The sequence below is a fragment of the Lepidochelys kempii genome, chromosome 14 (genome assembly GCF_965140285.1).
Source record: "Lepidochelys kempii isolate rLepKem1 chromosome 14, rLepKem1.hap1, whole genome shotgun sequence".
Taxonomy (NCBI): domain Eukaryota; kingdom Metazoa; phylum Chordata; order Testudines; family Cheloniidae; genus Lepidochelys; species Lepidochelys kempii.
In genome coordinates this window covers 48,494,301-48,508,637 of record NC_136393.1, presented here as the reverse complement: position 1 = coordinate 48,508,637, position 14,337 = coordinate 48,494,301, and the positions used below count along the sequence as shown (strand labels likewise).

General features: G+C 48.9%; 1 protein-coding gene across 9 annotated transcripts in view; it reads left to right on the top strand.

Annotated features, from left to right (window-relative positions):
* The window catches only part of LOC140897805 (C-type lectin domain family 2 member B), a 42,651-nt gene that overhangs the window by 13,688 nt on the left and 14,626 nt on the right, over nt 1-14,337 (top strand). For 2 of the 9 annotated variants that reach the window (XM_073310890.2, XM_073310889.2), the window contains 3 exons: nt 5,585-5,711; nt 8,189-8,291; nt 8,399-8,686. The exons of 3 other annotated variants lie outside the window; for them this stretch is intronic. In XM_073310890.2, the coding sequence (XP_073166991.2) occupies nt 8,207-8,291; nt 8,399-8,686 (373 nt within the window). In that variant the 5' untranslated portion in view covers nt 5,585-5,711; nt 8,189-8,206. Of the gene's footprint in view, nt 1; nt 261-5,244; nt 5,359-5,584; nt 5,712-8,188; nt 8,292-8,398; nt 8,687-14,337 lie in introns of those variants that run through there. 4 more of the 9 variants (XM_073310891.2, XM_078848631.1, XM_078848633.1 and 1 more) reach the window with 4 other exon arrangements.

Below are 14,337 nucleotides of genomic sequence, written 5' to 3'. Positions count from 1 at the left end.
CTAATGCTGTAAAGGAGCGGGAGCCAGTGGGAGAGACCCGAGAGGCGTCTAAGCTGGCAGGGTAACAAACTCTAAGGGTAACCGTCACTGGAGGTTTTTAGGAACAGGTTAGACCAGCCCTGACAGGCATCTGTCTAGGTTTACTTGGTCCTGCCACAGAGCAGGGGGCTGGACTTGATGAGCTCTCGAGGTCCTGACCACCCGACATTGATGTGACTCTGTGTTCTTAGCAGCCATGTTGTGAATAAAGTGGAGAAGGGGTGAGCTCTGTTGTGTGTGTGTGTGAGGGAGCTGGGGGAGGGAGGGGGGACAGTGTGGGAGGAAGAGAAAATTGCTTCTCTTTGGGACCTTAAAGCGAACGTAGGGAAAATTGGCATCAATATGAAAGATGCTTTATGCTGCCAGAGTAAACATTTTATATTTCGTACCCAGACCAGTGTGTGCACTAAAAACAAAACCCCCATCAAAACAAAACGCTCCCCAGCACACCCTATTCTGTTCTCCTCCAGGGATGGGATGAGATGAGAGAGGGAACGAATCTCATGTCACCGACAGGTGCTCATGGAGTGCAGCAATGAGGAGGGGAGAAAAATAGAATTTATATGGCAACATCTGGAGACTTTTTGGGATCAGAGCCCCTTTCCCTGGGAGTTTTACAGATAGAGTTAAGTCCCTTCCCCGAAGAGCTTGCAGTCTGAATAGACACAAAACAGACCAGCAGCTGGGGCCTTTGCTAGAACATGCATGTGAAGAATGGGAATAGCTTTTTAGTGATGTGGTTGGTTGTGATTGGTTGCAGTCTTGCACAGGTGTGTTACTTATATAGTTAAGTTTAATGCTGCAGCTGCTGTTTGGTCTGTTTTTACCCTTAATAGTTTTAGTTTCATTCTATTTATACGATGCGAAAGTTCCCCAATTTATTCTGTGCGACAGGCCCAGCTCTGTTTTAATTACCAACCGGGGAGCCAGGGGGCATAAATTTAGGGCTACGCACACCCCTCAATACACAGCGAGGGTCCCGCTAACGTCCGTGGCAGTCTGCAAGGTGATGAAGGGGAAATCTGTTCTTGATGAAATAACGGAATTCTGAGTTATGATCGTTTGTGTGGTTCCTTGTTCCGGCTGACTCACTCATGTGTGGGTGCCAGGCGGTTTATTCCCCCCACCACCCATGGAAAAATGATTAAAATTTTTTTCCCCATGTTGACAAGGCCTTTATCACAAGGCCCTCCTCTGTCTCCGATAAGGCCTCAAGGGCATCAGCTGCTACCCTGGATGCAAGGAGGCTCTGTTCCCCCTAGTTAGCTCAGCTGTGCGGGAAGAAGGGATATTGGGTGCTGGGCTCTTTGGAAAATCCGACTCCCCGGGGTGAGTTCACTTTATTTGCAGCGGCAGCCCATTGCTGACTCCTTCAATTTGTGATCCACTTGCATCCTCAGCTGCTTTTCAGCAGTACAACCCCCGAACCAGCTATTCCCCAGTTTGTAGGTGTGCGTTTGATTTTTTTTTTTTTTCCTTCCCATGTACAGTACTTTGTGCTTGCTTGGTCTTGTTGAATTCAGACCAGTTCTCCTATTTGTTAAGGTCGTTTTGAATTCTCATCCAGCCCTCCAAAGTGCTTGTGATCTTCCCAGCGTGGTGTCAGCTGCAAATTTTACAAGCTCCTGAGACAGGACCCTGGTAGACGCCACTAGATCCATGTAGACTTTCCTGCCCTGAAGCTCGGTGAGATGGGTGGGTCTCCGAGCTCGGGCGACAACATTTACATGGCAATTTTTAGCACCATAGCACAAACCCGAGTCTGTAGTCCCAGACTCAGACTTGCTGCCGTGGGTGTTGTTTTGCCGTGGAGACTCTGTGTGTTGCATCTGCCCATGGCCAGATGGGGTTTACAGCACATGATGAGAAAAGAGAAGGAAGAGAGTTTAAACTCCCCCCATACCCAACGAGACTTTATGTACGAGTGGACACTTGAAGGCTGCCCGACTCCCCTGCAGCTTTGGGAGCGTGGCCCAGACCCGGGTGTGTGTTTGCAGCAGGCTAGCGTGCCTGGCTCAACAAGGCAGGGTGCTGGAGTCCCAAGCTGGTAGGGAAAACAGGCTCAGAGGTGAATTCAGCACATCAGGTGACAGTCCCAAGGGGGTCTCTGTGACTGAACCCATCACAAAACCTACCTTTAAGAAGGGGAAGAAAGAGGACCCAGGGAATTATAGATTGAAAATGCGGTCAACCTTTCCTCCCAGTCTGGCAGTGAACCAGTGAAAAGCACTCTGTGTGTACGGTCTTTCACCCAGTTGGGCACCCACCTTATAGCAATTTCATCTAGACCATGCTTCCCAAGCTTGCTTATGACAGTGTTTATGTGGGACTGTGTCAGAAGCCTTATTCTCATGCTCCCATGACTGGAAGTGGAAGTTAGCCAAATTCAGGCTGGAACATAAGGCGTATATTTTTAACAGGGAAGGGAATTAACCACTGGAACAACTCACACAGCGTCACAGTGGAATTATTTTGGGGACACGTCTCTGGCTTAGAGAGAAGAGACTCCAGTCTGTCTCCATCCTGAGTTTGTATCAGCTTAAACTTTGGAGGGGAGGAGGGGGGAGTTGCTCATTAAAGCCCAGTTCTGCAAACAGACTCACTCAAGTGAAGGAGCATGAGGCTCAAATTGTGGCAACAGTCGAGAGGCATGACAACAAGTCATGACCACAATGTAGCAACCGGTGGACGAAACAGATGGGGCAAGTGCAACGAGCATGATTTAGATAGCCGGTGATCATCACAGCTTGTCCCTTGCCTAGTAACCGTGCCGCAGCTCTGAAATCTCTGTTGAGGGGACAGAGCTGGGGGCACAGAGTACCCCTGCCGGGAGGGGGGTTAGTGACGGTCATTGAGTATTTAGCCCTGTTTATTAGCCTGAGATGGAATTTGGGGGTTTGTTTGCCTGTTTGACTTTTGATCTTCTGTATGTTGCATCTGCCCACGGCCAGATGGGGTTTATAGCACAAAATGAGACAAGAGAAGGAGGAGAGTTAAAGTCTCCCTGGGGATGGTGGGAGTTTGACTTACGAGCGGACACTTGAAGGCTGCCTGACTCCTCTCCCAAGCCAAGATCAAGCAACCAGTCGGGAGGGGAGAGACGGGTCTGTGTCGAGGACGGACGGACAGGGGAAGGCATAAGAAAGGCTAAAAGCCAAAGAAACAGTGACCCTGGCCAAAACGCACCCTCTATCCTTACCCCGTACGAAAAGAAGTGGTGATGAAGCCCCCAGACTCCTGATCCTCCAAAACAGAACATGACCATCAATTGTCAGGGGTCGGACCGGGGGCAGATGCTACGGGTCTGATTAGGCCTGGTAAGAAAGAGGAGGGGGAACAGGAATTGCTCTGCTGGTGTGCGGATCTGTGATTGTGTTTGCTTGGGAACCCCAATAAACATCGTGCTTGCACTCGAGACTGTGGCCTTCGGCTTTTCGTCTGCGTGACCGGAGCCAAGGGAGGGCAAATGGCCGGGGGAAGTTGCAGGAAGGGCCTGCAGCGGGCGAGTAGAGGAAGGCGGCATCAGGAAGCGTGTGGGGCGGGGGCAGGCTATGGGGAGATCCAAGGAGCCCCTGCTGGGTGCCGTGAGGCCAGTCAGCACATGCTACCAAGTGCCACTCCCCTTAATAACGTCCCAACACTGAAGGCCCAGAGCGCTTTGTTGTCACAGCCGGCTCGAGCCTAGCGATCCACGCTGCAGAACAGCTGCTGGCTCACCGGCTGAGTTCACTGGCCGCACAGAGACGGGCAGAGCAGAGCGTTTGTGCCCGGTGACTTGCCCTAACTGGAGGTCCCTCAACCCCAGCGGGGCGGCTGGCTCTTGGTTACGGCACCGCTTCACTCGGGCTAGAGGTTTGGGGGTGTGCTCGGGAGCTGGCTCCGGAGCAACGCTCGAGTGGCACCCCCAGCTAACCCGGCGGCAAGGACAAGTCCCCAGAAGCAGAAGAAAAGCTGTCACAGCCTGGAGATTTTTATGGCTAGTAGCAAACATTGGTATTTACAGAGGGTGGTGTGTGCATTAACACATCCCAGCTGTGGTAAATGAAGGGGGATAGCTCCCTTTGATGGCCAGCCAGTGAGCTGTAAAATCCCTCTTGGTAGCTGTTTACTTGCTTTACCTGTAAAAGGTTAAAAAGTCCCCCAGGAAAAGAAAGTGGGCACCTGACCAAAAGAGACAGTGGGAAGGTAGAACTTTTTAAAATAGGGAAAGAAATTTTCCCTTTGTCTATTGTTCTCTGGGCTGGAGGGACAGAGCAGCCATGCTATAAGCAGCTTAAGCCAGGTATGATCATAAAGCATCAGATTGTGCCTAAAACTACTCATCTGAACTCCAAATGTGTAAGTAGATCAGCGTGTTTAGCTAGACGCGATCAGGGTTATTTCTTTTATTTCTTATTGCCTTGTAGACTCTGTGCTAACTTCAGATGCTTTTGTTTGCTTGTAACCTTTAAGCTGAACCCCCAAGAAAGCTAGCTGGGGTGCTTATTTTTTGTAATTGTTTCTTTTAAGATCTTGGAAAAAGCCTAAGTCCCAGATGTATTTTTGTCTTTTTGTTTTTAATAAAATTTACCTTTTCTAAGAACAGGACTGGGTTTTTGGTGTCAGCAGAGGTTTGTGCATGTTGTTTGATTAGCTGATAGCCACAGCTGATTTCCTTTGTTTTCTTTCTCAGCTCTTCCCCGGAGCGGAGCGGGGTTGGGAGTGAAAGGGCAGGAGGGTACCCCACAGGGAGGAATTCCCAAGTGCGCCTTCCTGGGTTCAAAGGGGGGTTTGTTGCATTTTGGTGGTGACAGCGTTGACCAAGCCAAGGTCAGAGAGAAGCTGTGACCTTGGGAGTTTAATACAAGTGTGGAGTGGCCAGTATTAATTTTTTAAAAAATCCTTGTGGGCCCCACTTCTGCACTTTGCGTGACAGAGTGGGGATTCAGCCTTGACACCTGCCAAGACAAAACGCTCCAGGGCACTGGCAATTCACCCCCTGGGCAGAGGGCAATGGAGAATAAGCCACCCATGACAGATGTTCATCTCTGAGCCTGGGGCCACACACTGTGGTGCTGAAAAGAGCCACGTAGACGTTCCTGCCCTGAAGCTCGGGTCTCCGAGCCCGGGTGGCAACGTCTACATGGCAGTGTTTAGCGCCATAGCACAAACTCGAGTTTGTAGTCCCGGGCTCTGAGGCTCGCTGCCCTGTGTGCTGTTTTGCAGTGTAGACCTACCCTGGGTTATTATTGAGTGCCTGGAACCTGCCCACTTTGCAGCGATGATGCAGGCGAAATCATCTCGGAACTGTTAGCGATGATCTTCAAGAACTCCTGGAAGGTGGGCAAACGTAGGACCTATCTTTAAAAAGGGGAAGAAAGAGGACCCAGGGAATTATAGACCAGTCAGTCTAACTTTGATCCCTGCAAAGGGACTAGAACAAATGATTAAACAATCGGTTTGTAAACCCCTAGCCTAAAGGATAACAGGGTAATAAGTAAGAGTCAACATGGATTTGTCAAGAAAAAAATCATATTAACCCAACCTAATTTCCTTCTTTTAACAGGGTCACTGGCCTAGTGGAGAAGCAGGAGATGTGATATATCTTTATTTTAGTAAGGCCTTTGACCTAGTCCCACATGAGATTCTCACAAGAAAACTGAGGACTGTGGTCTAGACGAAATTACTATAAGGTGGGTGCACCACTGGGTTGAAAGATTATACTCAGTAGTTATCAGTGGTTTGCTGTCCAGCTGAGAGGATGTATCTAGTAGGGTCTGTCGGGGTCAGTTGTAAGTCAGGTGCTTTTCATTATTTACATTAATTACCTGGATAATGGAGTGGAGCGTACGCTTATAAACTGGGAGGCTGATACCAAGCTGGGAGGAGTTGCAAGCACTCTGGAGGACAAGATCAGAATTCAAAATGACCTTGATAAATTGGAGAATTGGTCTGAAATCAGCCAGATGAAATTCAATAAGGACAAGTGCAAAGTGCTACACGTAAGAAGGGGGAAAAAAATAAATGGACGACTATAAACTGGGGAATAACTGGCCAGGTGGTCGTAGTGGGGAAAAGGATCTGGGAGTTCTAGTGGATCAAAAAATTGAATGTGAGACAACAATGTGATGCAGCTTCAAAAAAGGTTTTCATATCATTCCGGGGTGCATGAGCAAGAGTGCTGTGTGGAAGACAGAGGAGGTCATTGTCCAGCCCCCTTGGAGCTGATGAGATCTCATCTGGGGTACAGTGCCCAATTCTGGACCTTAAGAAAGATGTGGACAATTTAGAGAGACTTCACAGGAGAGCAACAAAAGTGATAAAAGGTTTAGAAAACCCGACTTATGGGGAAAGGATGAAAGAATTGGACATGTTTAGTCGTGAGAAGAGAAGACTGAGGGAGGACTTGATAGCAGCCTTCAAATATGTTAAGGGCTGTTCTAAAGAGGACTGTGATCAATTGTTCTTCATGTCCACTGATGGCAGGACAAGAAGTAACGGGCTGAATCTTCAGCAAGGGAGACTTAGGTTAGATATTAGGAAAAAATAGAACTCTAAGGGGAGTTAAGCTCTGGAACAGGCGTCCATGGGAAGTTGTGGAATCCCCATCACTGGGGTGTATAAGACCAGGCTGGACAAACACCTGTCAGGGACGGTCTAGGTTTACTGGGTCATGCTCAGCGCAGGGGGCTGGACTTGATGACCTGTGAGGTCCCTTCCCATCTGACATTTTTCGGATCCTATGATTTGATGAACTGGTTCTTTGAGGAGCTCAGGGGCAATTTGCCTCCTTGGATTTTTGCTTTTAAGCATTGTCAATCTGAAATATTTGTTGACTGAAAATGCGGTCAACCCAGGCTCTGCCTGCCATTCCACCCTGTCTCAGTAAATGCACACCACGTAACAATGGCTCCAAAGCTAAAAGCCTCCCAGGCCCATCGACGTTAAAGGCTCAGGTTCAATTAAAGGTCTCGCTTCGCCAATCCCACCTGAAAATGTGTGGGAGAAAGGAAACTAGGTCCAGGAAGGGAGAGTTAGGTAAAAGTTCTAGCATTTAGGAACTGTGATTGTAACCAAGGTCAAGTCAGCCACCCCTTCCTCATTAAACCAGCACAAGACTTTCAGCTGAACTGCCTCAGCTGATCTCCGTCGTGTGTCCTCTGGCGTCTCTCACTCGCAATCACCAGCTGTTACTTTACTAGTTGTATTCTTACTGTGGGGTCTAGAGGCCCTAACTGAGACCAGGACCCCATTGTGCTGGGCACAGAACAGACACACACTCAGAGGCAGGGAGCTTGCAAGTGAAATGCACCAGAAAGAAAGGGGCAGGTGGGGAAACTGAGTCACAGAGCAGGGCCTTGTCCAAGGTCATCTAGGAAAGCAGTGGCGTAGCTGCGAACAGAATTGAGCTCTCCTGAGTCCCAGCATGGTACCCTCACTACTTAGGGTGACCAGATGTCCCAGTTTTGTAGGGACAGTCCTGATATTTGGGGCTTTTTCTTCTATAGGTTCCTATTACCCCCTCACCCTCTGTCCTGATTTTTCACGCTTGCTGTCTGGTCACCCTATCGCTACTAGACCATCCTGTCCCACAGGAGTCCATGGGTGTTGAACTAGATAGAAACAGGAAGGGGGCATCCTTTCTGCACCAGCCAGAAAGGAGGAAGAGCTGCGAAGGAGGCTGCTCAACCCAAGCCAGGGAGAGGAGGATGGGCCTTGCCTCTGCTTTTAGCACCCCCTTTCTTTAACCCCTGGAGTTCTGACAAGAAGAAGGGACAAGGGGAGATGGGGGGGTGGGGAGGTCAGCATAGGGATCAGAGCCCAGGCAGTGGAGGTACAAGGCCTAAAGCCACCGGTGGGTCTCTCTTATTCAGGACTGCTCCAGGAATGTTAGTGCAAGTTAGAGCAGCCCCAGGGCTACTCTAATTTGCAGCAGCCTTGCAGAGTCATGCTCGCTCCTAGCCCTAGTTGCATCCCCAGCAGGCCTTTATGCTAGGGTCTGTGTAGGAGGGGGGGTCACAGGGCTTCTGATCAAGTCCAGTGGCATAAAGGGTTCAAGGGGGGTGGGGAGAGAATCCACCATACTGTCATGGCTCCTTGTCCTTCTGGAGGGGTGGTTTATACTTCCCCAAGTTCACATCTGACTCTCACAGTCAAACGCCTTCCGCAGGACTTGTCTACACAGGGAATGGACTGGAATAGCTCCCATGGGCTACGCTGTTCCGGGATAGCGCCCCTTGCTCCAGAAGTGGAGGAAGCTGAACCAGAACGAGGTGATCTTATTTCAGAATGAGAGCGCCCGCCCTGGGAGTTATTCCAGAATAGCTCTGGCGCTTTAACGTCTCTCTCTATCTTACTCTGGAATCGCTTCTTCTCGTAGCCCAGCCCTCAGATGGGAGCCCAGCAGTGGCTGTCACGTTGATAATGCTTATCTGGGGATCGCAGGCTTTTCCCTGTTTGCTGCCTGCAGAGAAAGCCGCTCTAAATAAGCACTGTGGCTGGAGAGGCCATGCTGAGCTGCCCCAGGGAAGTCCCTGGCATGGAGCAGACAAAAGCAGAGCCAACAGAAGGAAGCTGAGGCTGGGGAAAGTCCGACTGCAGAAAACAGTACCCGTTTTCACTCGCTCATGGGAACAGCGCTCCGAGGCCGAGGTGGTTCCAACAGCAGGTGAAGTCACTAAACCGAGATTCGTTATCTTTCTGAAACACACACTCTCTTTACCACGTACCCGTTCTGGATGCCGGACGCGCTGCGGGGGAGGCTCTCTGGCCTCTGTTACGAATTATACCTGACAGGTCCCGCACAGTTCGAGTCTAGGCTGAGGCACACAAACAAAGTCCACAACTGCAGAGTTCCCAAAGATACTAAGTGTATTACGCTCGAGCGTGGTGCCCCCCTGCTAGCCAGGAGGGGACCCCGAATGCAGGTTATACAGAGATTATAGACCTTTTAGCAAAGCATGTTACCCTCGCGCATCGGAAACCTGAGCCAATAGACAAACCTTCTTCTTATCTCCCACCTATCCCTGCTAGGTACATTCCTCGTGCTAAACTGTTACTTTAACTCCCCACCATGGCCCTGAAGCAATGCATCAGTAACTTTTCTTACCAGGATGGGAGGCCCACATCAAAAGGCCAGGAGGCAGGGAGTTAGGAACAAAGAACAGAAACCTGGAGTCGAAACAGGCTGGAGACCGGGGGGGGGGGGGGGGGGGGGGGGTTTGGGTTCCCCAGGAATGCAGTATCGAAGGAACACTCCTCCTGGTGCCTCATGTGTTTGCTTTTAGACAACTTAGCTAACTTTTCCTTAACACCTGTGTACTGCCAGATGGTCTTAACGGGCCCTGCTGGCCTTTGAACTGGGGAAAGAAGCCTGATTTTCAGCAGCCCTGATCCTCGGCTGTTTCTGCGGATTGGGCCCTTGGAAAGGACCGACGGCCGTCCGCGCTGCGGGGTGCGGCGGCTGCTGCAGCCTTGTTCCCTCTCGCGGAGCCGCGTGTTCGTTCAGTGTGTGGTTCGTCAGGCCCTGGGCTCGGTTCAGTGGCGAAGGTGCTCGGCCAAACCACGGCGCAAGCGTCCCGTAGGAGCCACAAGGACACTAACCCGTGTGTACCCGTGTCCATGGTACCTGCTCCGTCAGCGCACCAGGGTCCTGTCCCCTAGATCAGCGTAAAGTCACTCCTCCTCTGGCGTCTGCTTTCTAGGCATTGATACAAACAAGTGATGTGTGACGCCCCGGACGTTGCTGGTTACCACCCTTGTCCTTGCACCTTCCAGTTCCACCAAAACATCCTTATCTGTTGTTCTGTCCTCCCTTCCTTGTCGTAGGAGGGGTCGGTGTGTTCCTGCCCCTTGGGAATGTGCTGACGTAGTCTCTTGAGAGAGCTGTGTGTTTTTGTCTCAGGTCAGGATATGCTTGCTTGGTGTTAGCTAAAACTTATCTTGCCAAGGTCAGGCCTGCTTTGGTTCACACTGTTCGTTATGCCAAGGGCTCCAGCCAGGTCCATGCTAATCAGAACAAAAAACCACAGCAATGCTGTAGTCTAGTGCCTGGAGCAGCAGAGTGGGTGACAGAAGACCTGGGTTCTAATCCTGGTTCTGCCACTAAACTGTGGTGTGACTCTGAGCAAGTCCCCTCTCTGCACTATTTCCCCTCCCGCCCTTTGTCTGTTTAGATTGGAAGCTCTTTGGGTCAGGGACTGTGTCTCCACAAATGGGCAGGGACTCTCTCTCCCTGAGTGTCTGGGCAGCGCCCTGCACAATGGGGCTCCAGTCTTGGTTGGTGTCCCGTGCCACTTCTGCAAGGGAAGTAGCTAATAATATTAACCGTAAGTCCATTGGCACATGGGAGATTCTCAGAAGCTACGGCGATGAGAGAGAACCTGTAGCACTAAGGGCTGGAATGAGGGAGACAGTCAAGAACCATCTGTATTCCCAGGTGTCTGTGCAAAGTCTCGCTCGCCCTTCCCAGCAGCCTGCACCACTGAAGCCAAGGTGGAAAGGAAATGCCGCGTGTCCCCTGAGCTAAAGGCATGGTGCCAGAGGGGGTCACATTCTTTAATGCCTTAAAAGTAGCCATCTGGTTGTTGTAAGTGAAGGTTGGGAATTTGGTGGCCCAGAGTCCAGTGGCTGGAGCAGGAGAATCTGCAGTTCTGGGGATGGGGACTGATAACTCAGCAGCGCTGGCCCATTGCTCTTACTTACTAAACCCTTGTGTGGGGAGCCCTGTGCACCCCATTACATTAAGGGCCCCTTTATCAGCCAGGAGATCTCTCTGATCAGCGGAGTGTGTCCTGAACCCCACTAAACTGTTTGTTAACATAAAGACTTTCCTCATTGTCTATGAGCTGGGTTTAAAGTGGGGACAGTTAGCACCGCAACATAGAACGTGAGGTGGCAGCAGTAGTAGGCTGTTATCCGCTGTGTGAATGGACCAGTAGAGGGGTACAAGAGACTCCCTTTGCAATGCATTACACTGAATGTATTGAAAAAGCAGGTTATTATCTCAGCCTGGGGGAGCAGGGGTGATAATGAACAAGCAATTCAACCCATGGCAAAAATCGCGAACGCAATCTGTGAACGTGTAAACGGGAGCAGGGGAAGGCGGGTGATTTAACCTCTGTGTATGGCACTGGTGAGGCTGATACTGGACCAGTGATTCTACTTCTTGTGCCCACATTTTAAAAAGGATGTTGAAAAATCAGAGAGGGGCGGAGAAGAGCCACTAACATGATTGCCGGCTAGAGAAAAGGCCCCACAGTGAGAGATTTAAGGAGGTCCGTCTGGTTAGTTTCTTAAACAGAAGATTGAGAGGTGACTTGGACCTGCCCTGGGAGGAAATACCGGGTGCTAAATGGCTCTTTAAACTAACAGAGACAGGCAGGACAAGGCCCAATGTCTGCAAGCTGAAGCCAGACAAATTCAAATGAGAAATAACGCCCAGGTTTTCTAACCGTGAGAGTGTTTAACCCTGGGACCAAATTCCCTAGGGAAGCGCTGGATTCTCCTCTTCTTAATGTCTTTGGGCTAGTGCTGTCAAGCGATTACCAAAAAAAGAAAAAAAGTAATCATGATTAATCGCGCTGTTAATAACAGAATACCATTTATTTAAATATTTTTGAATGTTTTCTACATTTTCAAATATATTGATTTCAAGTACAACACAGAATACGAAGTGTACAGTGCTCACCTTATATTTATTTTTGATTACAAATATTTGCACTGTAGAAAAACCTAAAGAAATAGTATTTTTCAGTTCACCCAATACAAGTACTGTAGTGCAATCTATTTGTCATGAAAGTTGAACTTTACAAATGTAGAATTACGTATAAAAAATATCTGCATTCAAAAATAAAACAGTGTAAAACTTTAGAGCCTACGAGTCCACTCAGTTCTGCTTCTTGTTCAGCCCGTCACTCAGACAAACAAGTTTGGTTGCAGTTTGCAGAAGATAATCAGAACTGGAAGGGACCGCGAGAGGTCGTCTAGTCCAGTCCCCTGCACTCATGGCAGGACTAAGTATTATCTAGACCATCCCTGTCAGGTGTTTGTCTAACCTGCTCTTAAAAATATGCAATAATGGTGATTCCACAACCTCCCTATGCAATTTATTCCAGTGCTTAACCACCCTGACAGTTAGGAAGTTTTTCCTGATGTACAAGCTAAAAGGCCCTTGCTGCAATTTAAGCCCATTGCTTCTTCATAGAATCATAGACTATCAGGGTTGGAAGGGACCTCAGGAGGTCATCTAGTCCAACCCCCTGCTCAAAGCAGGACCAATCCCCAACTAAATCATCCCAGCCAGGGCTTTGTCAAGCCTGACCTTGAAAACCTCAAAGGAAGGAGATTCCACCACCTCCCTAGGTAACGCTTTCCAGTGCTTCACCACCATCCTGGTGAAAAAGTTTTTCCTAATATCCAACCTAAACCTCCCCCGCTGCAACTTGAGACCATTACTCCTTGTTCTGTCATCTGCTACCACTGAGAACAGTCTAGAGCCATCCTCTTTGGAACCCCCTTTCAGGTAGTTGAAAGCAGCTATCAAATCCCCCCTCATTTTTCTCTTCTGCAGACTAAAAAATCCAAGTTCCTTCAGCCTCTCCTGATAAGTCATGTGTTGCAGACCCCTAATCATTTTTGTTGCCCTCCGCTGGACGCTTTCCAATTTTTCCACATCCTTCTTATAGTGCAGGGATCCAAAACTGGACACAGTACTCCAGATGAGGCCTCCCCAATGTTGAATAGAGAGAAACGATCATGTCCCTCGATCTGCTGGCAATGCCCCTACTTATACAGCCCAAAATGCTGTTAGGCTTCTTGGCAACAAGGGCACACTGCTGACTCATATCCAGCTTCTTGTCCACTGTAACCCCTAGGTCCTTTTCTGCAGAACTGCTGCCGAGCCATTCGGTCCCTAGTCTGTAGCGGTGCATGGGATTCTTCCGTCCTAAGTGCAGGGCTCTGCACTTGTCCTTGTTGAACCTCATCAGATTTCTTTTGGCCCAATGCTCTAATTTGTCTAGGTCCCTCTGTATCCTATCCCTACCCTCCAGCGTATCTACCTCTCCTCCCAGTTTAGTGTCATCTACAAACTTGCTGAGGGTGCAGTCCACGCCATCATTACACTGTTGACTCTTGTCCTATCTTCAGAGGTTAAGAAGAACAATTTTTCTCGCTCCTCCTTGTAACAACCTTTTATGTACTTGAAAACTGTTATCATGTCCCCTCTCAGTCTTCTCTTCTCCAGACTAAACAAACCCAATTTTTTTCAGTCTTCCCTCATAGGTCATGTTTTCTAGAACTTTAATCATTTTTATTGCTCTTCTCTGGACATTCTCCAATTTGTCCACATCTCTCCTGAAATGTGGCACCCAGAACTGGACGCAATACTCCAGTTGAGGCCTAATCAGCACAGAGTAGAGTGGAAGAATTACTTCTCTTGTCTCGCTTACAACATTCCTGCTAATACATCCCAGAATGATATATTTGCTTATTTTGCAAAAACATTACACTGTTGACTCATATTTAGCTTGTGATCCACTATGATCCCCAGGTCCCTTTCCGCAGTACTCCTTTCTAGGCAGTTGTGATGTTGCATGCTATATGATTTTATGAAAATATGGTAATGAGTGTGAATATAATGTAACTGGAATATGCTTCCTGCAAAAGCTCTCTTGTAAGGTATCATTACAAAGCTTATAATCTACTGAGTGTGGTCATCCTGTTTGTATGTATGTATTATTCTTATATCCGAAACTAGAAATATGAAATATAACTTGGAGGCCCTATTGTAATTATTCAAAGCGTGGGCCATTAATGTTGGTTTTGGAATCTTGATGGCTCCCATCAACCAGGACAATTGACTGTGGATGGCTCTGTTGGCTTGCAGGCCTTCCTGTGAATCAGGCCGGGAGGAATGTAAGCTTGGGGTCTTACAGTGACCTGTGATCATGTCACCTGAACTGGAATCCATCTTTAACCTGGTGCTTTTCCATTTAGACGAGGGGTGGGTTATTTGCTCCATTATCTTTCCGGGTACAGAAGTTTAAGTTGACTGGTCTGTAATTCACCGGGTTGTCCTTATGTAAGGGGACTGTTGCCCGCTTACTAACATTCAGTGGGGGTGTTTTGGTTGCTAGCTCCCAGTACTAAAAGGGGAAGGGTGTATGGGAAACCAGGACCCTGAGACTGATAGTCCCCAGGAACAATGGGGAGAGGCCAATGCTCCTAGTCAGCCTGAATGACAGGGCGAGCAGGTTTCAGAGTAACAGCCTTGTTAGTCTGTATTCGCAAAAAGAAAAGGAGTACTTGTGGCACCTT